The sequence below is a fragment of the Amblyomma americanum genome, chromosome 4 (genome assembly GCF_052857255.1).
Source record: "Amblyomma americanum isolate KBUSLIRL-KWMA chromosome 4, ASM5285725v1, whole genome shotgun sequence".
Lineage (NCBI taxonomy): Eukaryota > Metazoa > Arthropoda > Arachnida > Ixodida > Ixodidae > Amblyomma > Amblyomma americanum.
This window is the reverse complement of record NC_135500.1, coordinates 47088103-47115745: the sequence shown is the minus strand read 5'-3', so window position 1 is coordinate 47115745 and position 27643 is coordinate 47088103. Positions and strand designations below refer to the sequence as shown.

Below are 27643 nucleotides of genomic sequence, written 5' to 3'. Positions count from 1 at the left end.
TTTGAGTCAGCATCTGTATGACATAAAGAATCAATCTGAAGTGTAACTGGCATCCGTTTAAGCGGTGTTTCGCAACCCCTTTTAAGGTTCTTCAAAACCGCCAAGACGTCTGCTCCGGATGGCCGCTCGCCCTCAATTGGGATACCTTTTGATCAATGCTTTGCAATATTATATGCAAAATTACCTGATTACCTGCTTTGCCTTCCCAACAGTCCAACAGAAGCAACAGCTGCTGTCGTAAGTGCACATATTGATCGCTTTCGATTTTCGTTTTTTTCCTTATCACTCTTGTTAGCCTGCTGTGCTCTTCCCTCTTCTGTCAATGATATGACGTTGATATGTGTATATACTCAGGTTTCTTCAGTATCCTTGTGAAAACTTACAGAACGCCGTGTAGTGATCAAACATCAGAAAATAAACAACCCACAAAACACAAGGGCTATGCAACGAGTAATAAACGTCTACAAATGTATTCGGTAATGTCTAGAAGAAATCTATCTTCAGATGTTCTGTAGACAATGAGGCAAAAACAGGTGTTACATGCCTGCTAATTCTCCGTCAAAAAAATATCTAGAAAACTTCTTCGTAAGAATTAACTCGTTAAAGGGGCTGCGAAACACTGCTTGAACGGATGCCGGTTACACTTCAGATGGATTATTTAGGTCACACAGATGCTGACTCAAAAAGAATTACGAGAATCGATGCATAGGAACGGGAGTTATTCAATGAAGAAATTTCAAAATACAAGCAAACAAAATGCTACCATCAACTCTAATTTCGCGCAGCTTCCCATTCCCATTACACTCTCCCAATGACGACACTTAGTGCAACCAATCAAAAACAGCCTATCTGAGCACGTGGCGGTAGTTTGCACTCCATGGTTGCCTGTTCTTTGTAACTCGTTCATGCCAACGCTGGCAGCGCCGTTTGCATGGTTACAACAACCATGTGAACGCCCAGCTGACCCAGCGATGCTTCATCGTCACGTCGACGGCTCAGAAGGGAACACTGATCAGTGACGTTCCCTTACTTATGGATCCGAACTCGAGCGCGAGATACTGCGATGGCGTGACAGCCTGCGCAAGATATCAGACATTTAGCATAGCGCGTACGGATACTGCTTACCGCCTTACATCGCCCGTCGCTCCTAGCGCGCTGGTTGGTCACGGCGAGCAAGGAGCGCGCGCTGTTGACGGGAATGTGGCGCTATCTGGCGCCGCCGCCCGGTGACCCTCCACAAGCTGACGATGCGCACTGCCTGTTAAATGTGAAACGAACGCATCCTTCCCTGGGACCGAAACGAGCGCCTATAAAGTGCAATGGCTTGATCGGATCGATTCCGCAAAGCCGCTCTCAGATTCATTGAGAGTAGCCATAAGTGTTGAGAGCTGGGTCGTAGGATGTTTACAGAGGCGCAGTCCTTCGATGCAAAAAGTAGCCATGCAGAGCCTCTGGTGGTGTATTTTTGTTTTACTTGCTTCACAGGGCTTTTATCAAGGGCAAACAAGTTGGTTTTGTTAATGTAATATAAAACACAAAAACTTGACAAAACATCTCTAGTTATTAACACAATTTTCAGTATATTTACTCTTTGTCTAGTCATCAAGCTGCCACCAGTTAAGTGATGTCATATCCGCTGCTAAAAACCGCCACTGTACGGTGACACCCTCAGCGCCACAAATTTGCTTTTGCGAGATAATCAAAATATTAAAAATCGTAGAATACGCGGTACGACCGATGCTAATAGCATCATTATAACTCATTCTATGCAACCAACAAGCAAAACAATGCACTGAAAATGTGTTTCGGGGCCCCTTTAAGAACATATTTAGACAATTTTATTTTTTTGAAAGGGTTGCATTAGAGTCACTAAATAAAGTCTTTATTTAGTGACTCTAGGTTGCTTATATGAAGCATATAGACTCAATATCAGTAGTTATATATTTAGAACCCTCTGAAATCAACCCGTGGGATTTCATTAGGTTTAGTGGCCATGCTTTTTTTAGAGCTGCAGATTTTGTTTGCTCAGATATGTGCAGTATAGCTCAAACTGCAAAGGCAGGCAGCTGCCCTTTGCAGCGTAAATACACATGCAAATGAGGCCAGAAAACACGCGTCATCAGTTTCTGCCATATAGTTTCATCAGTTTCTGCCAGCGGTGTGTGTGGAGCTTGAAACCGGCATAGTCGTAGAAATTGTCTCACGTGATACTACGTGTATCGTATCGCGCCTGGCTTCGAGCGACAAAATGATAAGCCGAAGGGGCGTTGCCCCTTTTCTGTGTATAAATGCGAGCGCGCAATAAAGCTTGGGGGATTCGTGCCGTGGCACTGGGCTCGTGCTGGTCTCGTCGGTCAACCCAGTTGACATGAAGACGATACACTACGTAAATTACGTCGGACGCGCACTCTATATTGCTATAATTACTCTTATTGTATATTTACTTTGAAGAAGTCAATACACCATTCAAGAAGTCAGTATGCTATTTGCAACGTTTGTTGCATGGACATTCCTGCTGCCCTAACGGCCGTGCGCAACTATCCTATATGCTAATTGGAGCTGAGTCATGTACATGACTATATAGCTCAATCGTGCACTAATCACCGAAATAAAAGATGCATAACAATTCATGATTGGACTCAGGTTCACTGAGGCGTTCTCCTCTACCGACCGTTTGTGTCAAGTACTTGGTGTGTGTGTGTGCAAAACTTTATTTCAGGGAGGAAGCTTGAGGTAGCCGGAGCAACCTCTCGCAATCTCTAGGTGGGCCCCTCATTACAGGAGCCCATTGGCGACCGCCGCGACTCGGGCTCGGTGGACCAGGGCCTTCTGGCTTGCTAGGTCCGAGCAGCCGAGCAGGGCTGCCTCCCAGTCCTCCCGGGTGGGGTTGGGTTTGGGGGCGAGGTTCGGGGTTGACTGGCATGCCCACACCATGTGAAAGATGTCCGAAGACTTCTCCGCACAGTGTGGGCACTCTCCTGTACAGGCAGGATCAAAGTGTTTTAAAACTGCCGGGCACAGCAGCGTTTTGGTGTAAAGGCGGAGGAGTGTGCGTTCCTCCACCTTTGTGAGGCCCTACAAGGCTTGTGATACATTGCATGGCCGAATTGGAATAAGTCAGTAATTTCTCGAAAAGTGAGGGCCGGATTGGGTTCGGGATCCGTATCCAAGGGGTCTGAAGGCGTTGCCCGGAGAGTGAGCGCGCGGGCGGCGGCGTCTGCCGTTTCATTGCCTTCGAGGCCCATATGAGCTGGAGCCCATACAATCGTTCGAGACGCGGGGGCCCCGAGGTAGTTACTGTTTTGAAGGATGCGATGCGCAAAGAGAGGAATGTACCCCTGTTTAATATTTCTGCAGGCCCCTCTCGAGTCGGTGACGATCACTCGCGACTCCTGGTCTGCGGCGGCTAACGCGATGGCAACTTCTTCCGCATGTGTTATGTCTTGAGCTCGGAACGTTAGGCCATTCACCACGATTTTTTGGTGGACGACTGCGGCCGTGTACCACCCCCCATGGTGAGGGCCTGAGGCGTCCACGTAGAAGATGCCATGTTTGTTCCCATAGTGACGGGCCAGTGCCTCCGCCCGCGCAAGGCGCCTGCCACTGTGGTCGTCACGTGTCATGTTGGCCGGAAGAGGGCGTACGTGCAGGGCGTATCTCCAGATTTCAGGAATGCGTACGCGCTCTTCCGTAAGTGTTGGGTGGTGGATGTGTAGTCGGGCTAATAGGCGGCGACCCGACAGCGTTTTTGAAAGCCTTGTGTATTGATTTGTCAAGTGCGCCTCCCGGAGCTCCACGAATGTGTTAACCTTCCCCAGGCCCATGAGACGCTGGTTGGATGTGGTGATCGGGAGATCGAGGGCACGCTTGTACATCTTTCTGAGAATCCCTTCGACGGCGTTCTCATCAAACTTGCGCAGGTGGAGGTAAGGAGTCGAGTAGAGGACTCGACTGGTGACGAATGCATGCGCCAGCCGCAAAGCGTCTCTGCACCGTAACCCCCCGCGTTTGTTGGAAACCCGGCGGACCATCCGGCCCACCTGGTCCCCCACCTTGCGCAGTTTTGCTAGTGTGGTATCAGCCCGTCGATGTTTGTGGATAAGGAGACCAAGTACTCTAATCTCATCGTGTTCGGGTATCGGGCCGCTGGCCAGAGATAGTTCCATTTTGGTGGCGCACTGAAGCGACGGGCGAATAATAATAATAATAATAATTGGTTTTATGGGAAAGGAAATGGCGCAGTATCTGTCTCATATATCGTTGGACACCTGAACCGCGCCGTAAGGGAAGGGATAAAGGAGGGAGTGAAAGAAGAAAGGAAACAAATTCGGATTTGGACGGTGAGCACTGAAGGCCGCAGCGGCGGGCGTAATCGTCCACGATCTCCGCCGCTTGCTGCAGGTTGGCCTCAATGTCTCCAACCGATCCGTGTTTGGCCCAGATGGTTATGTCGTCGGCGTACAGCGCGTGCTGGATGCCTTCGACCTTCGCCAGCTGAGCCGGGAGTTTCATCATGGCCAGATTGAAAAGTAATGGCGAGAGGACCGCACCCTGTGGGGTTCCTCTCGTTCCCAGTTTATATGGGCCGTGTTCTTCGTCTTGTATTCGGATGAAACTTCGTCGATCCGAGAGAGATTGCTTGATGTACTGAAACGTGTTATGTCCACAGTTCGTTTGGGAGAGATGTTGCAGGATGATTTCGTGTGTGACATTGTCGAAAGCCCCCTTCAAGTCAAGGGCGAGTACTGCCTTATCGTTGAAGGGATATTCGACAGGGTTGAGAATTTCTCGGTCGAGTTGAAGCAGAACATCTTGAGCGGACCTCTGCGGGCGGAAACCGAACATGGTGTCTGGGAATGTATGTTCATTTTCAAGAAACCCAGACAGCCTATCCCGCACCATGGTCTCCATCAGCTTTCCCGCGCAAGACGTGAGGGAGATGGGGCGGAGGTTGTCTGTGTTTATGGCTTTGCCGGCTTTCGGAATGAAAGTTACCAGGGCGGTCTTCCATTCAATTGGTAGAGGTGCCTCACCAAGCCAGATCGAGTTGATGAAAGCGAGCAGGGTTTCGTAGGCGGGATCGGGAAGATTAGCAAGCATTTTCACAGTTATCTTGTTCATGCCCGGTGCCGTTCCTCGTTTCATTTTAGCTAGGGCCGCCTTGAGGTCATGCAACTGGAACGGTTGATCCAGATTCGCGTTCTCTGAACCTGCATACGAGAACGCGGGTCCTCCGGGGTCCTGCTTAGTGCAAAGATACTGGTCGCGCAGTTTGCATGCGAATTTTGATGTATTTCCATCGAAGCTATGAATAGCTCGTTGGAGATGTTTTTGTGTCTCGGCGCGGGTTTGAGTCGGGTCAATTAGGGCGCGGAAAAGGCGCCACGTGCTCCGGCTCGACATTTGTCTGGCCGCCGTGTTGCAGCGGTCTACCCAGTTCGAGTCGGCGAGTTGGGCCGCGTACTCTGCCGCTCGCTGGGTGAGCTCAGCGATACGAATTTTGAGCTTTCCGTTACGTTTTTGGCGGCGCCATCTGCGGACGAGGCTGTGCCGCGCCTCCCAGAGGTGCAGAAGGTGGTTGTCCACCTCCGGAGTGGCCTCCGAGAGCTGAATTTGTGTTTCCACCGAACGAAGGTGTGTAACCAATCCTTGTGCCCACGCGTGGTAGCCTTGTTCGTGGATAGACGCCGAATTGATGTAGTTTTGCCGGAACTTATTCCAGTCTGGAAGCCGAGCTTGTGCGTGGGGTCTTGCCAATGGTTTAGTCCTTACTGTGGTATTGATAAGGCAGTGGTCACTACCGAGGGTTTCCTCGGTGTTGATTCATTCTGCGTGTACAATGTTTTTGGTAAAGGTGAGATCCGGACATGTGTCCCGGGTCTCGGAATTACCCAGCCGCGTTGGATATGCAGGGTCAGCGTGAAGAGTCAGGCCCAGCGTGGACGCGAGTTCCGCTAGCTTGCGTCCCCGCTTCTCTTCACGCACGTATCCCCATAGTGTACTGTGGGCGTTGAAATCGCCCACAATCACCAGGGGGTCCCTGCCCGCAGCCTTTAGAGCGCGGCTAAAGAGTGCTGCGAAGGTTACATTTTTGAGTTTGGGGGAACAGTATATGTTGAGTACGAGGAGTGGTGCATCTTGTTTCTTGAGCGGAAGAAGTGTCACCATCGCATAGGAATATTCTGTGTAAAGTTCCAAGTCAACTAGATTAGCCGTATAATTTTTATGCACGCAGACGCAGGAAGAGGGGTCCTGCTGAAAGGGGATGTAATTTGTGAGGGTGACGCCACTCCCTGGCTCCTGGAGGGCAAACACCGCGGGAAGAGAATCGAAAGTTGAAAGGTAAAGTCGGAGATCCACCCTCTTTGCGCGAGAACGGAAGCCCCGCCAGTTCCACTGGACAATTTGGACGGGGGTGGCCGAATTGGTTCTTGGGGAGCGCCTGATCTTAGGGCTGCTCGCCATGGTCATTTAGATTGAGGAGGGGTTGTACTGACACTGCTCCGGAGCCAACACTCGCAAGAAGGGGGGTATCCTCCATACCAGAGAGTGAGCAGTTGTCGTCGTCGGCTACCTCGGGGTGCGTCTAGAAGTTTTGTGAGGGCTGCCGGGTAAGGGATCGCCGGGCCTGCGCGAGGAGTGCAAGGAATTCGCAATTTGTTGGGCAATCATCGCGGGGATTGTCTCTTGCAATTTGGAGATGGAGTTTACCATCATTGAAATTTGATTTTCTATAGCGGCGAATCGGGCCTCTGTGGCCCCGAGGCGGGCCTCGAATGCGGCCTCCAAACTTGTTACCGCCTTCGGTACCACGAGCTCACTCTCCATTACCTCAGCCGCGGGAGGCGAGGGGGGAGAAGAAGACTGGTGGATTTTAGATTCCAATTCGTTAATTTTCTTTAGCAGCATCTCATTTTGGGCCCTGAGTGCTGCTATTTGATCTTGCTCGGCGCTATGCGCCCTTGGAAAGGGAGTGGAAAGGGGGAGAGAGAAGCAGCCCCACCCGAACCGCTCACCTGGTGGCCATTTTTGACTGCGTTGACCCAGGCCCTGGTATCACCGCGCGTTTCTGTCGACTGTTTCGCCAGTCCGCCGTGTGGTGGCGACACCTTGGATGGTTGTTTTGCAGCACCTCCGGTAGGTGGGTTCTCGGTGTTGGAGATTTCCTGACCATGCTGATCGCCGGGAGGCCCAAGATAGCGGCTTTTCTTCTTGGACGCCGTTTTTTTCTTTTTCGTCTTGGGTGTGCGGAATTTTGCTGCACAGTCACGAGAGTTGGTGGCATGGGAGCCACCGCACAGAGAACACCGGGGAACACAGTTGTGAGGAGCCCGCACCCCCTCCACTAGCGGAGCTTGGAATCCGCAGAGTCCACAGGTGCTCGATCGCAGGTTTGGACACGCATCAGCGCGATGCCCGACGACCCCACACTGACCGCACGCCGGGATAGTTTTGTAGTAGTTTCTCACAGAGACGACCATGTTGTCATAATGTACGTAACGGGGCTTCTCCTTACCCGCGAAAGTGATGCGTGCTTTGTTGGATGTCCCGAACTTCCGGATTTTCAGGATGGTGCCGGTGCGCCAGCACACTCGGTCTTTAAGAGTTTCCGTGGTGTCCGAGTTACGGACCACGATCACGCCGTGGCACATGTTGCCGCCGTCTTGTCTTAGGTAACCCCGAAGCGGGATCGACCCATTGTCGGAATTTACTGCAAAGTCCCCGATAAGCTGGTCGGCCGCCTCGATGTCCGGGGTATGCACAATGATGAGGTTTTGCTCTCGTGAGGGTAGAACGGAGATGGCGCGGCCCCGTTTCAACCCGAGGTACGCTGAAATGGCAGTGCCGTAGCCGGTTTCTGTGAACGCCTCGTGAAGAGAAACGCTTTCTCTGGGCTTTATAAATATGACGTAGTCTTCAGGTGTCGGTTTGGGCATTGGACGCGGCTTCCACTTCGAGAACGCCTTGGCCTTGCTTCCCGTGGCGCGCGTCGCGGGAGCGTTCACGTTTCCGACCGACGAACCGGCGGCCGGGGCGGCGCCGAACGCCGCCATCTGGGCTTTGTCTTGGGAGCGGCGTGCAGCCGCTTGAAGCAAAGCTTGACTTCGAATTTTGGGAGTAACCGTCGAATTTGAATCTCTGGTGGTGGGCACCGAGGTCCACAACATCGCCTCAGGGTCGTAGCCGCGCACTTCTTGCGCGGAAGTCGCCATCTTGTCCTCGGAGGGCCAATTCCACCAGGCCAGGCGTTGGCGACGCCGTTAGGCTTAACGACGGCGCCGACGTGGTGGGTCGAAAAACGGCCGTAAATTTAGAGAAAATCGGCCTACCTGGACGAATTCGGAGTCCAGGTGTTCCGCTTCGTTTTCCGGCTCGTTTGACGCCAGTTTTGCCGGGGTAGAATGATTTGGGACGTGGCCCCAGCCGAAAATCGGCGGAGCCGAAGAGACACACGTCTGCTCACGTCGCGCGCTCGCAGCGCCCCCCCCCAAAAAGTACTTGGACATGCGTGCAAATATACGTTCGGAACAAATTGCCGTTAAAAAACCTCGCAAAAACGCTCCCGAGAAAACTCGTCAGAGAAATTTTTAAAACGTTGCGTGGAAAACGTATATTTACAGAACTTTAAAAAAATTGTGAATAAACCTGTTTTGTCAGAACCCAGATAACAACAAACAAGGATGTCCCCAAATGGTCAGAACGTCCTCATTCGTAACAAGATTATGAGAATTTTTTGAGGGCGTCACGTCCAAACGTCTTCTGAAAATGTCCTCAGTTTGTAATTTGCAGGACGACTCGAGAATTAAAATTTCTAAAATGTCCTACAAGCGTCATATCGCTGGACAATATTGTTGCATTGAGCCGAGATAAATCAAGCTTTATCCCTCGCATTCGGCTTTCATTAATAAATTGAATTGCAGGTTTAATCAAAGATACTTGTGTACAAACCATTGTGACTGAAAAACTATATGCCTTGAAGAGATATTTTAAGGTATTTTGGCTTTTAAACCTGTTATGTGCTGCATGCTTCTGATGGGGTGGAACTGTTTAGATTTTAGGGCCATTAGTCCAAGCTTTTGCACTGAGGGGGCAGAGTTCAACTCTTCAAAGCGTAGTATATTGCCGCGAATATTTGCAGCGTTTGTTCGTTTTTCAAATCTGCCGCCACACCACTTTATCGCTTTGTTTGCGACGCAAGACGCGACCAGATTTATCTCGATTGATCGCAGCCAGGCAGAGCTGATTCTACATTGTTCCGGAACGTTCTAGTAACTTTGCACGCTTTATCTCGAAAGTTCGCTATCAGCTTTAAATTGAGCACGGCCGACAGCGGCGGGCATTCTGTTCGACGACCGCCGAGCACGCTTGTAGCTTCGCCGTCGCCGAGTGATTTAGTCCATTTTGGGTGTAAGTCAGCCCAATAAGCAGTTTTCTTTTAGAAGACCCTTTCGTCCGTCTTTATCGCTGCTTCGACTGCCGTCACCACTACGTGACAATATACAGTCGTCGCTGTATGAAAATATTGCACAAGAACAATCTGCATGCACCAAGAAATGCGACAAATGAACCGGTCTTGACCAAGCAAAACTTTTGCATAATTTGTTTGCCAGAATTCAAGACAAACGAAGCAAAAAAAGCTGTTTCACAGCCTCTGTGTACACTCCCCACAGTAATTACGCGATATAATGACCCGAATTCACGGGGCTAAATCCTCATCAGACGTCCTGAAAACATACTAAGAAGGTCCTTGAGAGAAATTTTGAGGAGGTCCTGAGGACATACTGAGGCCGTACGACAGGAATATGTTAGGACTTATTCAGGATTAATAGAAGACGTCCTCAAAAATTAATCCTCAGGAAGTCCTGAGGATGTATTTGTGTTGTCTGGGTATGTTTTTAAAACGTTTGTGGATAAACTTTCATTGCTGAGATATTTTTACACGTTTCAGTCTAGAGTTAGACGTTGGTAGATGTTTGGAGTTGTTTGAAAACCTTTTATATAAGTTATGTGTTTCGTGGGTACCTCTACGTTTTAACAAATCGCACTTTTTCAGCCAAACGCGAGGAGGTGCATGCGTACGGTAGTTCTAAGATATTTTAAGCATTTGTGGCAGAAGGACAGAACATCAAGCTGTACTGTCGGCGACGTCAAAATCAGCACTCGCCTCGATCGGCTGCTGTAGTGAACTGTGCGGCCCATGGACGACGGAAAATATCAGTGGAGGCCCTTCCCATACAACAACATAAGAAAAAAGTGTAAAGGAAGTGACGTATTTCTCTCTCTCTCTCTCTCTTTTAGGAGGCCATCTTGTCCGGGCAGCTTGTTTACAAACGGGGCGCCAGCAGCGGGCCGCGGCGTACCATTTGATGTGCGGCGTAGCCGTAACTGCTCGAGTTTCAGTTTTTGGTGGTGCTCACAGGCTGGCGTTGACGGCGTTCGTCCATATTTCAATGTGGAATTCTGCGCAAAAATCTTTTTGCGTGACCGGATTTGAACGCGCTCGGCGACAACGATAGCACGGGCATTTCGTCTGCTGCGACACTGCTCGGAGCCGTCGGGAGACCGCCGCTGTTCACTGAGGAGCATTGGCGCTGTTCGTTCACCATTGGTTAAATACGGCGTGCTCTGCAGAGTGTTCGTCGGCGTGTTGTGCGATCGTTTCGTGTCTTGGGCGTGCAGTGTGCGTGTGCCATTCGCTCTCCCGTTTCCATCGGCAGTGAAACCTCGTTGCTATTTATGCGTGTTCTAGCAACGCTCCAGCGATTGCAACTGGTGTTGAATACAACTGCCAGTTTTGTTTTTCGGAAATTGCGCTTGTGTTAGCGGCGGGGGCCATAACATGGACGGAGAGCGCTATTGTAAAGGAAGCAGCTGCGCTCGCTTTGTTCCTGAAGCGTTTAACGTCTGAAGCGTCTAGGCAGCTATTTGCCTCTGTGGCGTGCCGAGCTCAAGTGTATTCGTTCATATCGAGGTCAAGTCTATTTTTGATCGCGTGCTATTTTCAGACCAGTTTCCTGCAGCAGGTATTGCAATTGCTTTTCGGGCTGAGGTCAGGGTCAAGAAGTGCGAAAACGGCGAAGCTCTAACTGAATTTGGAGGCCTTTTCTCACACGCGTTTATTGTGCCCGTGTTCTGTTATAGTGTTATTTGAGGTAAAAAGCAATTAGTGAAATGAAGATCCACTTGTGCATTGAATTTCAATGATGCCTGTGGTTGAAGAAAAATATTTCCATGTGCTCATTATGTACAATAAATTCAGTTTCATTGCCTGTATTGTTGATCACAAGTAAAGTGTGCTACTATGCAGTAACATATTACAAGCTAGTATTTCATCAAGTAACAAAAATTGGTGCGTACAGCTGCAGCTTTGCACGTTAAACATGAAATACGGCACTGAAATAATGCACAGCACTGTGAAACATACTGCAGCCACTGAAGCAGTCTGAAAAATCCGCGGTCATATGTATTATGCACCAAACTAAATCTGCAGATGTGAAACATGCTGCGTTGCAGTGCTACAAAGGGTGGATTTATGGATCATTCTTAAAGAGGGCCAGTCCTATTTGAAACATGTATTTCTTGGACTGTTTTCGCTGAGAAAAAGGGATTCAGCATGGTTTTCTTAAGTAAAATTTCTGGCTTGGGAGGGGGCGACACCCCCACCGCCATATATCCTCCCCTGCCGTGCTACGATAGGCACTTCGGCCCTCTCTGTTTCTGTCACCTCTTTGAGTTGCTTTTGGAGTTGTGAATCAAAAGTCATTGTTGGCACGGCCACCTTTATGAACATGTTGTGATACTACATTTTGCATTCAGGGTCAAGAACTCTTAAGTTGTTAGGATATTTGCCTATCCTCACTGCTGCATGAGAAAGCATTCCTGGCATGGGAAGCCACACAAAAACGTGTTATGAAGATAAATACAATGTTCAAGATCAAAAACAAAATACTGCAGGATTTTTCTCGTCCTCACTGCTGTAGCAAAAGGCCCTGTTGACAGAGCTGCGCAAATATACGTAATGGAGACAGGTTGCAGCATTAAAAAACAAGAGCAGCATTAAAAGGCGGGCTGAAGACTAAGCTGGGGTATAACCATGCATGGCAGCATTGTTCACGACTCAGCCAAAAGCAGACACGTGCACACTTATTCAGCATTAAGCTGAGAGGGTTGTGCTATCCACCACAGAGCGTGATTAAAGTGTGGCCAGTATGTGGGCCACTGTTATGTGAGCATAGCATGCAAACAACCCGACATCAAAAACCTTGCTCATGGATGTCATGCACGAAGCTCTAAATTCATTCTAGCAAAGAAGGATTTTTTTTTACAACCTCATGAGCACATTTGACAGCTGTCCACTAAAAAATCATTATGCTCTCAAATACAAAGTATTGCAGAGGGCCATTTAAATATAAGACACGTGCCAGCAAGCTGGGCACATAAAGCTCCCATGGAGAGCCATGTACTAAAAATTTTCAGGAAGTTTTAATTTAAAGGCAGTACTTTACACTGCCATTACCTGGCATTGCTCGAAGACGAGATCCACTGCCTCCATGGTATCATTTTTCTACAGTCTGCGATTTTACTCTCACACAGTTCCGTAAAAAACAAATTCCACAACAACATATAATGCGCAAGATTTTCTTGCATTTCAGGAAAAATGCAGTACTTTCACACCTTTTATACAGATGGCTCAAAAACATATTTACTTTGGAAGCGCAGTAATAAAAGGGAATCGCAAAGAAGTTGGCTTCCACAGTGCGCATAAATTTACACTGCCGAATGTTACGCCGTCTTTGTAGCCATTGAACAAATAGTATACGAGAACCTCACAAACAGTTTTATTCACACAGACTCCTTAAGTTTACTTACTGCTCTCCACTCTAGAAATGCAATCACTCCTACGATTGGTGACATCAGCTCTAGGACAAAACATAAAACTCATCTGGGTCCCACGTCATATCGGAATAAAAGGCAACGAGAGAGCAAATTTATGCACTGCTCATTCTCATGGCAAGGAACTAAAAAGGTAAATATGACGTTCAAGGATTGCATTAAATTAGTACAAAGGAAATTTAGGAAAAAATGGGAGACAGCTTGGAACAAATATGTAAACAACAAACTGCACTTTGTAAACCCAGTTCTAGGTGAATGGAAGTCATGTTTGCACCAGGAACGATTCATTGAAGTTATTTTATGTCGTCTTCGTATAAACCACATGCTCATAACACACAATTTTCTATTGACAAATGAATACAAATCAATCTGTTAAAAATGTGGAGATGATCTAAGTCATTTCATACTCATGCACAAAACTTGAAAAACAGGGAAAAAATTTTACTCAGTTTTGTAATGAACACATTCCTTTACACCCAATGTTTCTTTTGATTGAAGATGCAATTGTTGACACGACATGTGTTTTTAGCTTTTTAGGAGAAGCAGGATTTTCTCTCAGCAAACTAAATTTTTAACCACTGATTCGCTTCATTTTTTTATACACCTCAGCCACCTTCTCATTTCTGCGAAGGCTGTGGTTTTGTTTTACGGGTTGGGAGGCTCAACATCCTTGCCCAGCCAAGGATGCCTGCTGACACTACCCAGCCTTCTTCAAAGCTCTTAATATTAGCCATTCATAAAATTTCTTTCTTCCGTCATCATTAGGTAATACAAATCAAAGTTTTTCGCCCTCTACATCATCGATAATTAATATTTCTAAAAAAGTTCGCTGAAAACAATTTTTACCTTAAGTTTGGAGCATGATGGCCTGAGTTGCCTTTGTACCATAAAACACAACACTTTACTTTACACTGCATTAAGGTGGGGTAGTTGGTTCGGAAACATCATGAAATACACAGCGCGATCCAAGACACACTGCATAACAAAACGAGTGAAAGATGACGCACGGCACAAAGTAACAAGTTCTATTTCAGTGGCACCATGGGCAACAATTTATATCAGAAAAAAAGAAAGAACACAAACAAGCATGCCCTTCAAAGTGAATGCCAGGGTTTTCTTCTGCTATATTTTGGCAGCAGCTGCATATTTACACACAATTTTAATGAGCTAAAATTTTGTGCCCTTCACCTCATCTGGTGAAATTAACCTTCTATCCATGCGATTAACACGATACTAGGATGAACCGTATGTAAGTATACCAGTATATTTCGCCAAGTGCAGCCTGCACGGAACCCAGGGACACATACCTCCGCCGTCGCAAAACGACGCGATGCAAAAACGGCAAAAGACACTGAGTACCATGGATGGGCCACCGCAATAAGTGAAAGTTCCTTCCCGCACTTACCGCAGTTGCGATAAGTGCCTTCGTTGAATGCTACTTGATTATGGCCATGCAAGCCGGAATGTTTCGTTCGAACGAGAGAGCGGGGATGGCGCGGAGACGACGCAGCAAAGACCAATAACTGGAAGCAGCAGAATGTCTCGCACGAACGCTTCCGATGTCTCCCGTACATAAACAACGGCCAGAAACCAAGCGCCACTCGCACTGGAGTCTCTTTAGGCTGGCTCCTTCGCGTGGTATGAAACGCGCGCGCGGAGAAACGTAAACAAGATCGCGGATAAAAATAAACAAAAGCGCACCCGGACAGTATACGGCGCTGAGCTCGTTTCCGGCTTCAAAAAATGTCACGTGATGGTCTCTCCTCTAATTTTTCCTTCCTCCATGGTTGGACACCTGAACATTGGGAGAACAAACTCTGCAAAACTGCGCTTGCGCGCCCAGAGCATAGGTGGAAAGGAGGATAAGGAGGAGGGAGTGTTTTTGGCTGCCGGATGTGATGCGAGAGAGTTTTTCGGGTTTGTGTTTTTGCGACAATTAACTCTCAAACCCCTCAAACCCAGACGCGAAAATAATGCCGAGGTCGTGGATGGCGCGCGTTTCAGGGAACGGTTGTATGCGCCAGCGCAGCGCCTTGTTTGTGTGCACTATGCGAGCTCGGTGAATTTTGCTTTCAGTTCATGGTTTAGGCAGTCCTGCCTTCAGCCTTCTGCAGACTGAGGTGAGTGTTGTGAGAATACTTCGTTGTGCACACGCGATGTTGTTGCGTACTTGCCCGCCAACCCTAGATAGTGTTCGTCGCTCCCTCATCGCCCAGCAGCCTGTTGACAGAGCTGCTGCACGACAGCGCAAGTGTGCGATGGTCTCGATTATTAATGCGGCACCTTCTGATGTAACGATTTCGCGACAGCCTCCAGATGAAGGCGCGCGAAGAGACCGCGGAGTGGCGTCGATGAGGTCGTTTCTTAGCTACTGTTGCATGTTTGCTACTGTGCACCGATCGATAGCTGGTGGCCTTTAACGAAAGTTTTGTCTTTTTAAAGATTCGTCTCCTTCGCGCATGGCCTCTTTATAAATTTTGGCCGTAGCCGTTATTTCTGTGTGTGCCAGCGTAAACGCGCTGACCGTGGGATTTTATTGCCTTAATCGCAGATTGAGCAGATGGGGTACGCGACTTTCGCTATGAAACCGTCGGGCTTCGCGACAGGTAGATCTCACCTATGCAGACCAGTCGTATGTCTATTCTTCACGCGGTGGTGCAGAACAGGAAATCAGCTTCTTTGTGGCACTGCCGAAGGGCGAAAGAAGGGGTTGCTGGCCAGCGGGGAGCCAAAGTTTAAATATCAGTTGGCTCATTGTGAAATAAAACTGGCATACCTGATAGTGTCACGAACCTTCTGTACAGCATGAGATTGCAGTAAAGTTTGTGCACAGGACATGTATGTAATGCATTCATTGTTTTTACTCGCTCAGGCCTGTCACTGCAACTGATTTGTAAGGCGATGGACGCCACAAGGAAGTCATCTTGCATACCTAGTTGACATCATTAGCCCTCAGCTGGCCTCAGATTCGAGGTCCATGGAAATATTTGTGATTTTTTAACCGAAATAACTGCATTGGTATAATTTTTTAGCTTGTTTAAACACCTTTATTTAACATTTGGGATGCCTGTCCCTACCACAGTTTCTCAACATTTATTCTGCATGATCCAATGCATTCGAGGAAGCTGTGGGAAAGAATTTCAGAAAAAATAATGCATCTATTAATAACACATTGCGAGGAGAGCTAGCGGCCGCTTCATGGGCCTCACATGGCTGTCAATCAACAAGGCAGCTGCTACCATCACCACTTTCCAGTACAGTTCCATGCAAGCAACATATACGGCACTTACTCTATCGATGCATCCACTGCACTGTTTTTGTTTGTTGCTGATTAATTGTCTTGTAAATGCACTAGATATTCATGTGTGTGTTAACCAGTGGCTGCCAATGTCGTTACTTTGTTTTTCTGCTGGCGCAGGAGCCCTCACTTTTTTTTTTACTCATTATGGGAGTGAGGTTGTTGAATTTATCTCTGTAAACTAGCTGCAGTTTGGCTCCCAGAGCCAAAGAGAATATTTACAACTATTTACAACTATATACAAGAAAAATCGGGCCACCCTTCAGGCTTCCGCATTCACTCGCTTCTGGCTTGCTGTTCTCCGTGGACGGCTCGGTCTCGCTATCAAGAAAGCATCTTAGCCTTGCTAGCATCTCTGAATTCGGGTCAGGCGTTACGCTGTTCCAAATCCGGGCGGGAATTCCACGAACTGAACTGACTGTCGTCCCTCGTCCTAAGAGCTTGTCCTACGTTGGGCTGCCATTGTGGAAATATGGTAAGAACAAAGCCTATCGCCCCCCCCCCCCCCCCCCCCCCCGCACTCCCACTACGCGGATGCAGCGTTTCCGCTCGCTAACCGCTGAGCGGTTCGTGCGCGAGGGAAAGAAAGGGAGGGGACGACACAGCGTTAACACTCATATGCTATTTATTACATTTGCAAATAATACACAGAGAGGGCCGGCTAGCTACAAAACATCAACGAGGCATTCCTCGGAAATAGAGGCTACGTAAGGACTTCCGACTTACAGGCTGCGGCAGGGGCGCGACTTCGGAGGTATCGGCGGCGAACGTTTGTATGTGCCGACAATGCCGGCCGGGTTTTCCTGTGCGCGCCGCATTCTTGGGGCAAAGCCATTCCCTAGCATTTGCCGGGGAAGGTGCCGAGAACGCGCGTTTGCTGCGTGCGCTTCGCTGCCTGGTACCAGAAGTCCAGCGGCAAGGCACAACGGATCCCCGTGCGCCTGCCGCGGAGCGTGACGAGAGCCTGCGGCTGCAACCGCTCGTGACGCTGGCCGGATCACGAAGAGACTCTCTCCGGTCCCGCAAAATTCCGCGTAACCTACGAGGTGGCGCTCCCGTCGCCGTTCCCTTCCCCCATGAGGGAGACTTCCCTCCTCGCCCAACCGGTGCTGTCTTGACGGCCGACGATGAAGATAGGCCGTGTCGAAATGGAGGGGGGAAACAGGTTCCATAAGTTGTAGCATTACTCTGATCTGCAGTGTCCTTCTTTCTTTCCTACTTTTTTTATTTGCCTGTGCAGAGGCAGTGAGCTCTTGGGGCTGATGTCCTAGTTCCCAGCTCGATTCTACCTTTACTACAGTGAGCTGGGATTTGTATGACGATATGCATACTCTCACTGTTTCCGCAGGTTCAGAGTTTGGCCCTGGTTAAGTTTAAACAGTTGGTATTTTTTAAAAGCTTGCCTGCATTTAATTTTATTGTAGAACGTGTATTATGGCATCTGTGCATTTCCTGGTATGCTGCTGTTCGAAAATTATTCTGAGCACTTTCAGCTACATGATTTACAGAGAGAGTAGTTGGGGAAACACCATTATGCCTGTGTAATTTCTTGCCAGTTTCGCAATGAAGGCAAGTTTAGGCCGCGGTAAATCTACTCTTGATTCATAAGCATACAGTGAACCATATTAAGCAAGCTAGGCGCAGGTTCTTTATACAGCAAGGGTTCGGAAAATGGGCTCCATGGAGAACTTTTTTGGTTCCTGAGGTCTCTCTCCTTTCTCTGCATTCCTTCCTTTACCCACTTTATTTCGTGACTGATTAATACTATGATTGCTCATAGCAGAATATTTTACCATTCATCCTGTTGCTTCTAAATGCATTTGGGTATTTTTGCCCCCCGTGTCGGCATGATTTTTTTGTCCATATCAGGAAGGTATGAAGTCTGGAGAAAGGGTTCCACAGCAACTTGAGACCCTTGTTCCACAGGCATGGCCCTTGTTTGGTAGGAGCACTTTTACAACTGGTGGGTGTTTTGTTCAAAGACACGCATCATGAAATCAGCCACGTCTCTTTGTAGTCACTTAGCAGTGTGTACTGCATTACATATGAGGCAGAATTTGGAGTGGGCTTGGGAGCAGCAGGCTGGGCACTAAGCTCTAAATTATACCCTACTTATGCTTACAGAAGTGATATTTTTTCTTTACCTGATGCCTTGCTCACTCACTGTCAAAAATATCAATTTTTGTCATTAATTGTTTTTATGTTCTTTGGTATGGAGTCAAACGCTGGCCCAAATGAGAAAGAAATGTTACTACGGTACGGGGTTGGGCTAAGGAACATAAGATCCTCTAATAATAACCTAAAAACAGAAGAAAAGTACAAATAAAAAATCCCATTTGAGCAAAACAGATGCAATCAATTAAAAAGAAAATGTTGTGCGTCGGCAGAAAAAAGCTCATTTGATCTCACATGAAACGGTAACGCATAAAGAGATGTTCCTCGTGACGTGCCATAGTGATGACAGCCGTTGTCTACATCTGCCACTGCCGCTGGTACACCCACACAAAGTGAAACTTGGCAGCAGAGTGGTGCTTTCAGCAGTGTTGCTCGATTGTGGCTGCTTCAGTGTTCAGTCAACTTGTGTTATGAGATAATTAGACCTGCACTAGTACATTGAACAGTGGTGCCTAATTACATGTCTGAGATGCTGCGACATGAAATAAATGAGAAATGCACCCTATATTTATTTTACTGTTACACAGCTCCTGCCAAACTTCCAGTAAATTGTACATGCATGTTGGCAGCTTCATCATTTAAACCACGCGAAAAAACAAACTTTACTTGCAAAATATGTATCATTGCTGGGCTTGCCAAAGTGAAACGTGAACGCAGCAAGGGAACAGTGAACCAATGTCTTTATTAAACGCAGGTAGTAATACCGCACTCTATATGTAAGAGAGCGAGTGTGTTATCGTGCATCCGACAGCAGCATGCTACTGATTGCTGAAGCCCATGCTTGGTGCGCATGCATGCGGCAGCGCATGCAGATACGCTACCAAGTAGATCAAAAATCACGTATGTACCCGCAACACCTTTTTCTGTAGGCTACTTTCGCAAGCCGTTCTCGGACGATGGGCGAAATTTTCTGCAAGTCGAGAACCTGAGAGGTTCAGAGGCCCTCAGCTTATTGCTGCGAATCACCTCATGCAGGCGGTCGAAATTATTCCGGAGTCCTTCACTACGGCACCTCTTCCATCCTTTCTTCTTTCACTCCCTCCTTTATCTATTCCTTATGGCGTGGCTCGGTACTGTCCGGCGAGATATGTGAGGCAGTTACTGTGTCATTTCCTTTCGTTAAAAACCGATTTTACTTCCAGGCACCTATGAAGCTAAGTAGAGAATGACGAATTCTGCATATATGGGCGTTAACTGATAAGCTATCACGTCATACCGTTAGCAGAGCTTAAGTGCCCCCCTCAAGTTCTTTTTTCACGTTTAGTGTCTTCTGTCACGTGACAGCGAGGTCAGCGCTACAACGTTTCATCATCATCAGCCTGACAAAGCCCACTGCAGGGCAAAGGCCACTTCCATGTCTCTCCAAATAACACCTGCGCCCACCGTATGCCTGCAACCTTCTGATCCGCCCACCTAACTTTCTGCCGCCCCCTGCTACGCTTGCCTTCTCTTGGAATATACTCCGTTATCTTTAAGGACCAGCGGCTGTCTTGCCTGCGCATCACATGCCCTTCCCAAGCCCATTTCTTTCTCTTGATTTCGACTAGGATGTCATTAACCCGTGTTCGTTCCCTCGATGGCCGCTATACTGGCACATATACCTCGTGTTAAAAATTAGGCTTTAATGATTTTTTTTAATGTGAGACGCCATATGCTAATGCCGTTTTTGCATGTTGGTAATGCGGCCAGGCGGACACAAATCGGAGTAATGATTGCCCCTGTAAATTCAGTAATTATTTATTAATTTATTTATTTCAAATACCCTCATGGCCCAGCGGGCATTATTTAAGGGAGTGGAACAAGAAACACAGATAACAGGAAATTAAAAATACGTTCATGGGTTACAGCATACATACTGCACTGCACTGCACTGAGTTGTACATATTTCGGGAATTGTGCACATCCATGGAAAGCTGCAGAAAAAAAACGAAGGAAACAAGAACTAACAAATCACAAAACTACAAATCAACAAAACAGAGTTCATGTGGGACTGCGAGCCGAAGGACACACATATCATGAACAAGAAATGCAGGCGCTTAACTTTTTCTTGAAATTCTCGAGATCGTTGGTGCGTGCCACATCTGCTGGCAAGTGATTCCGCTCGGATGATGTAGTTGGGATGAAAGAATTTCACCGAGCCGTAGTGTGACAAGGTGGAACGCCCACTTTGCGTGAATGGTCAATGCGCGATGAAACATAGGTGGGCGTTTTTCAAAACAGGATTCAGATTGTAGACCTTTAAAAAAAGACAGTCGTGAATTTTTTCTGCGCAATGAAACTAATGGCAGTGATAAAGTGTTTTTCATTAGTGTGACACTTAATGTGCGGTTATAGTTGTGGAGGATAAAACGAGCGGCATGGTTCTGAACAGCTTCCAAAACAGATATAAGGGACTTAGCTTGAGGGTCCCATATCGACGCGGCGTATTCAAGCTTTGAACGGACCAGTGTTTTATAAAGAAGGAGTTTGACTTAAATGGGTGCATTCGAAAAGTTTCCTTTTATGTAACCAAGCATACGGTTAGCGTTTCCAGTAATGTAGGTGATATGCTGGTTCCAGGATAAATTTGATGTCAGATGTACACCGAGGTATTTATACGAGGTAACCGGGGCTAACGAAGCATTGTTGATGCTGTAAGAAACTGGTGGGGAGACGCCTTGACGTGAGAAGTGCATGGATTTGCATTTTGATGCGTTTAAAACCATTTTTAATTTAGTACACCAGTCAGTAACACAGTTAAGATCTGCTTGCAAGAAGTGGACATCATTAGGGTTTTTAATTTCACGCTATAGTATGCAATCATCTGCAAATAGTTTGGTAGAAGAATTTATGTTGTTAGGTAGATCATTAATGTACACAAGGAATAATAAGGGTCCTAGTGCCGATCCTTGTGGTACCCCAGACGTGACCGGCATTGAATATGATTGAAGACCGTTAACGTGGACAAACTGCGAGCGATTAGATAAAAAACAACGAATCCATGCTAGAACATTCGGGTCGATATGAAGATGAGCAAGCATATACAACAACAGACTATGGGACACTTTATCGAAAGCCCTGCAAAAATCTACGATGCCGTCGACCTCTGAACCTTCATCAAGAATGGAATAAATTTCGTTGCTGAAAGATAATAGCTGTGTTTCACAGGAAAACTGTTTCCTGAAACCATGTTGTGTAGGCGTGAAAAACGAAAATGATTCAAGAAAACCAGATAATTGAGAAAATATTATATGCTCCGTGATTTTACAAGAAATGAAAGTTAATGATATGGGACGATAATTGAAGGGTGAAAGCCTGTCGCCAGATTTATAGAGTGGAATCACTGTAGCCAGTTTCCATTCGTATGGTATATCTCCTGCTTCAAGCGATAGCTCACATATCTTCAGTAAAAAAATTGCGGAGCTCTGAAGGACTTTTGAATAAAGTTGTTACCAACCAACCAAGTACACTTTAGTAGACTTCAGGACTTTGGAGTTAATGTTATCAGGCCCGCAGTTTGGCAGCAGCGTACCATCGGGACCACATCACGTATCTTATCTGCCTTTTGCAGCCTGGAAAGGAGCGGAAAGGATAAATCCCGGAAGGAAGTGCCGCTTCAGCAACGCCAGTTGTAGACACCAGGGGGATCCCGGCAGAGGGCTGCAAGCATCGGCTACGGAGCTATAAAAGGACGGCAAGGCCAACGCCTCCCCGCAGTTTGGCAGCAGCTACCATCGGGACCACATCACGTATCTTATCTGCCTTTTGCAGGTGAGGTAGTTTTGTTAACTTCAGTGCCGGCGTTATATGTAGAAATTGTGCGCTGCTGCCAAACTATATTGACTGATGTGTTGAATGTGGTGTATTTAAAAAAAAAAGAGAAAAAAAAGCTGTAAAATGGGAAAAGACGACCGCGATACTGCAAAAGCAATCGAAGACCTGCGGCGTGAGCTAAGAGCTGAATTTCGAGTTATAAAAGATAGCCTACAAGGAATGACAGAACTTAAAGATGAAATTCAGCAAGTACTGAAAGAGAACTGCGAACTGAAAGCAGAAAATGACAAACTCGCACGCAGGCTTGATGAGCTCGAGCAGTATCAGCGCTCCAACAACCTTGAGATCAAGGGCATTCCACTGGATGGTGAACCGTTATCTATTGTGCAAAAAATTGGTGTTATTGTTGGAGAGGAAATTACTGAACAGGACATTGACATATGCAATCGTGTACCCACTGCACGCCATGATGAATCAAACATTTATGTTGTGCTTGTCCGCAGAACTAAGAGGAACGCAATACTTAACAAGGCCAAGAAATTCAGGATGGATGCAAAAAAACTTGGGTTTGAAACCTCCTCTCCTGTCTATATAAATGAGCATCTGACAAGGTTTGGTAAACAGTTGCTTGGTGCGGCGATTAAGAGGAAGAAGGAGGTGCGATGGAAGTTTGTCTGGACCGCTGGATGCAAGGTTTTCGCGCGAAAAGACGAGGGCTCTTCGGTCGTTATGATCACTTGCATGGATGATCTCGAGAAGATGACAGCCAACGAAGAGTAGACAAACTGTCCTCTATTTCTGCATGGCACGCATTCAAGATGGACACAGATATAAACTGCGAATACCATAATCTTGACTCTTAATTCATTTCTAGACAGCCCGCAAAATCGGCTGACAGTATTGCATATAAATGCTCGCAGTATTCGCAATAAGCAAGATAAACTGCATGATCTGTTGTCATCTTTTTCATTTTCAATTGATGTTCTACTTCTCTCTGAAACCTGGCTTTCAGTGGGCGAGTGTCAACCGCAGTTTGAACAATACAGGTATAATGGCTTAGTTCGTTCAAAAAATAAGGGAGGTGGTGTGGCCGTGTACGTGCTGCAGTCACAAAAACATGACGTCATATCGCAGTTTTCAATGGTCACAAATAATGTTGAATGCCTCACTGTGCGGTTAGATGCAGCTGTGATTGTAGTAGTCTATAGGCCATCAGCAGGGAACAAGTTGCACTTTTTTTAACACATTGAAGCTCTTCATTACCTATGTAGTTCAGGGCTTCCCTTTGCAATCATGGGTGACGTGAATATCGACATGGTTTCTGACAACCCACCGGCGAGGCAACTGAACGAACTGATAAATTCATCTGCATGTGTGAACCTTATTACAAAAGCGGCCCGACTCACGGCAGAATCTGCCAGGCTACTAGATACCTGTATCAATAATATGCATCCGCCCGGCAGTATTTCTGGATTATTATCAGTATATATAAGCGATCACCTACCAAAATTTCGTTCCATTCCACTTGCGCACTTTATAAATAAAGAGAAATTAAAGAGTCACGCATTATAAACGACAGCGCTATGGAAATCTTTCGCTCTTTTATCAGTACCACTGACTGGCAATCTGTTCTAAGTGAAAAAGACCAGAACAAGTCGTATGATGTGTTTTTCGATAAAAGTATATGGTGCTACGATCAGTCTTTTCAAATAAAAACGCAGAAGCGGCACTGTAAAAAAATAAGAAAAACATGGATCAGCAAAGCTGTATTGAAGATGATAAATAGAAAGAACAAGATGTACCACGCCTTTGTTAAATGTCGTGACCCGACAGAGTTTACTGAATACAAGAAGTGTAGAAATATGGTGAACTCGCTGGTAAAACAAGCGAAAACTCAGTATGATTAGCAGCTATTTTCAAAAATAAGAAGGAATCCCCGAAAAATATGGAATGAAGTTAGAAGCCTAACCAATCAACAGAAACCATGTGTAGACTTGCATATTACAACGCCGAATGGCGTCTTGTCTGGCTGTGCAGCTACAATCGCCATGAATAACTACTTTGTTTCTGGCTCTGAATGTACCGACCTTAACACAAAACAAAAAAATAACTCTGCTACTAGTAGTGCTGACTTTGAAAATTCGATCATGTTAACTCCCGTGACACCTTCCGAAGTGAAACGAATAATTAATACGTTAAAAACAATACAGCTGCTGGCTATGATGACATTTCATGTGGACCGATAAAATATGTCGCTGATTTAATATCTATTCCTCTGGCTCATATCATGAATTCTATGTTCGAGATCGGTGTTTCCAGACCGCTTAAAGATAGCACGCGTACACCCGATTTTTAAGGGTGGGAACAGCTATGCTTTGACTAACTACCGACCAATTTCAGTACTGACGATCCTGTCCAAGCTTTTTTAACATGCCATCAACGTCAGGATACAAAACTTTTTCGATAAATATCATGTAATCAGTAATATGCAGTACGGATTTCCAAAAAACAAATCTACATAATCAGCCCTGCTTAACATAAAAAATGAGATAATAACAAATTTTGAACAAAGACAATATACGCATGGACTATTTCTAGATCTGCGTAAAGCATTTGATTCTGTGTGTCACGATGACCTCCTAGTTAAACTGAATAGGTATGGGATCCCCGGAATACCACTAGAATTAAAAGCTATCTGTCAAACCGCTATCAATATGTCAGTTTTAATAAATATTCATCTCCAGTTCTGCCAGTTAAAAAGGCGTTCCACAGGGATCTTTTCTCGGGCCTTTGCTGTTCATATCCTACGTAAATGATTTATGCTCTATTCCTAATACCCCGAAACTAATCATGTATGTAGATGACACAAACGTATTTTTCTCTAGCCATTCACTCCCGGATATTGAACATGCTGTCAATAACTATTTGTTCCACCTGTCTACTTGGTTAAACACAAATAAATTATGCTTGAACATTGAGAAAACGAAATACATATTGTTTGCACCGCGAAACAAGCCCAAGAAATCTCCCATAAAAATTTTGTTTGATGGCATAGAAATAGCTCAAGTCAAGGCCCAAAAATTTTTAGGCGTGTGGTTTGAAGAAAGCTTATCGTGGAATTCTCATGTCAACAGCCTCATAGCTGACCTAGGTAAAACAATTGGCTTAAAGCCCACTCATCCCTCAATGGTTACGAACTGTATTTTATTACTCACTCTTTTACTCCAAGGTCATAGTTACAAAAGATTAATTAGCCTGGAAAAAAAGTGTTAAGAATATTTGAGCAATATCACGGCCCACCGGAACTACTGCGGACAAGGCCGCTTTTCCTGAAATACAAAATGCTAAAGGCCAATCAAATTTATTACTACAAATTGCTTCAGTACACAAAGAAAGCGAAGCTTTACACTGTACAAAAATTCAATGCAGCTCCAGCATACACACTCCGTAAGGAAACTTTACGACCGCCAAAAATAAGAACGAATTATGGACTACAACATATTAAATACCAAACAGCTAACCTTCTAAATAAAATACAATAATTAACAGATCTGAGTGCTAATGTCTGGAAAAACACGCTTAGAGCTCTGCTGCTGGAAAATAACTTATAACTGACATAATCTGCCATGTTTCTGTCCCTAATTGCTATTTTTTAGGAGCGCATTATCATTTTGTATACTGCTGTTGTTTTTTATTATGATGTTGCAATTTTATTGTTCCAAAGCTTGCAACAACCATGTTCAGAATTTTGTTATATTTGCAATCTTTGTAACAAGTATTTTGTGTCGGCATGTACAAATTATTTCGTTGTATACTGTTATTTTTTCGTTACATGATTTATTTACTCTTTTCCCTTCTTATTTCCCCCAGAAGATTTTTGGTGTGAAACTTTTTAAAGCTATGTTTAACGTTTGCGCCAAACTGTATACGGGGCAAGAGCCATCGTCAAGCGTCTCGCCTTTTGCTCTTGCTCCTCTTTCTGCATCAGAAACAAATAAATCAAATCAAAAGGGGAGATTTTCAAACTGTTAATTATGTTAATAATTCCGTCATAACCAAACCTAACAAGGTCCATTGGAAAACTTATGTTACATGCATACATAGTCTCTAACATCAGTAATGTCAGTTACGGTACTTGAAAAAGCTGCACTAAAGGTCTCGTTAAGGATGTCAGCGACGTTAGCGCTTGAAATAGGGTTTGACTGAGGGTCAACGAGGGATATAAGTGACTGGTTTTGTTTATTGACACTACACCAAAATTTCTTTGGATTGCTCGCTAGAAGCGTTTCCAACGTCACATTAAAGTAGTAGTGCTTCGATTCCTTCAAAGACTTCTTGTAACTGTTAAGGGTTTTTTGGAGCGCTGACCAGTGCTCACGCTTTCCAGAAGACTTAGCTTTTCGGAAAAGCCTCCTTTGTTTGCCAGACGTTTTAATGAGCGGTTGTACCATGGGTAGTGGCAGTTAGTTAAAAGCTTTTTTCGAGGAATATACAAGTCAACCAACTTGCAAGCTCGCTTCTGAAAAGCTGCCAGTTGGCATTTACGGATCTTTCGTTGAAGTTTTCCAGAAATTCGTCAAAGAAGACTTCAAGCGCTTTATTGATTGCTGTGTAATTTCCTTTAGCATAATCATATATTACTTTTAGATTGTTATGTGATGTTCGAGCAGGGAAGTTCAACATGACGTGTAATAAACAATGATCGCTTATCCCTGGTAAATAGGTAATATTGCAAACAGCATCAGGGGCTGTTGTTAGCAACAAGTCTAATACACTAGGTGTTGAAGATGTTACCCTCGTAGGCTGCGTTATTACCTGAGTTAAACAAAAGTCGGAACAAAGATTTACAAAATTAGAGGATTCCGATGAAGAGTTGATAGTGGTATACGAAACGCTAGACCAGGTAATATTAGGGAAATTAATATCGCCAAATAAAAAAATAGGAAGATTTGGAAACCTGGCACACACAGCGCTTAGCGCGTCATGAAGTTTGCTGCAAAAACCAATCCCAGTAGAGGGCGAACGGTAGCATGCACACAATAGAAGTTTTTGATATTCAGTCGTGATCTGCACACATAAAAACTCTAGTGTCGTAGGAATATCAATGTGAAGACTATCAAGATGATCAGAGACCGCGACAAGAACACTGCCACCACGTGCGACTGCGCGATCACAGCGAAATATGGAGTACCGCTTTTGGGTAGCGAGGATTTCCGTGCTTAGAACAGAATCATTCAGCCATGTTTCCGTTAGGACAATAATGTCGGCCGATGTGGTATCGGCGGCACAGGAAAGGTCATCGCGATTGCGAACAACACTGCGTACATTTGTGAACAGCACTGAAATTCCAGAGACCAGCTGCGCACGCGGACGAAAGCGCCCAGCCAGCTATCCCGAATCATCAGAACCACCCGCGGCACTGGGATCAATACGTGAAGTAGTAGCATACACTCTAGTTGTTCACGAACGCTATCACTTTCAGCACAATAGGTATAGCATTTCTTGTTTAAGAATAACCTTACG

General features: G+C 46.0%; 1 protein-coding gene across 1 annotated transcript; it reads right to left on the bottom strand.

The window, feature by feature from the left end:
• Positions 1-500: 500 nt before the first annotated feature.
• On the bottom strand, positions 501-8478 carry LOC144129481 (uncharacterized). The gene is made up of 2 exons (XM_077663651.1): positions 7017-8478; positions 501-509 (listed from the first exon to the last, which is right to left on the bottom strand). Exons 1-2 carry the CDS (start codon positions 8211-8213, stop codon positions 501-503), a joined length of 1206 nt encoding a protein of 401 aa, XP_077519777.1. The 5' UTR covers positions 8214-8478.
• Positions 8479-27643: the final 19165 nt, after the last annotated feature.

What these genes read in the sequence shown, in the direction of transcription:
- LOC144129481 (XM_077663651.1), bottom strand. Translation starts at nt 8,213, where the DNA reads ATGGCGACTTCCGCGCAAGAAGTGCGCGGCTACGACCCTGAGGCGATG.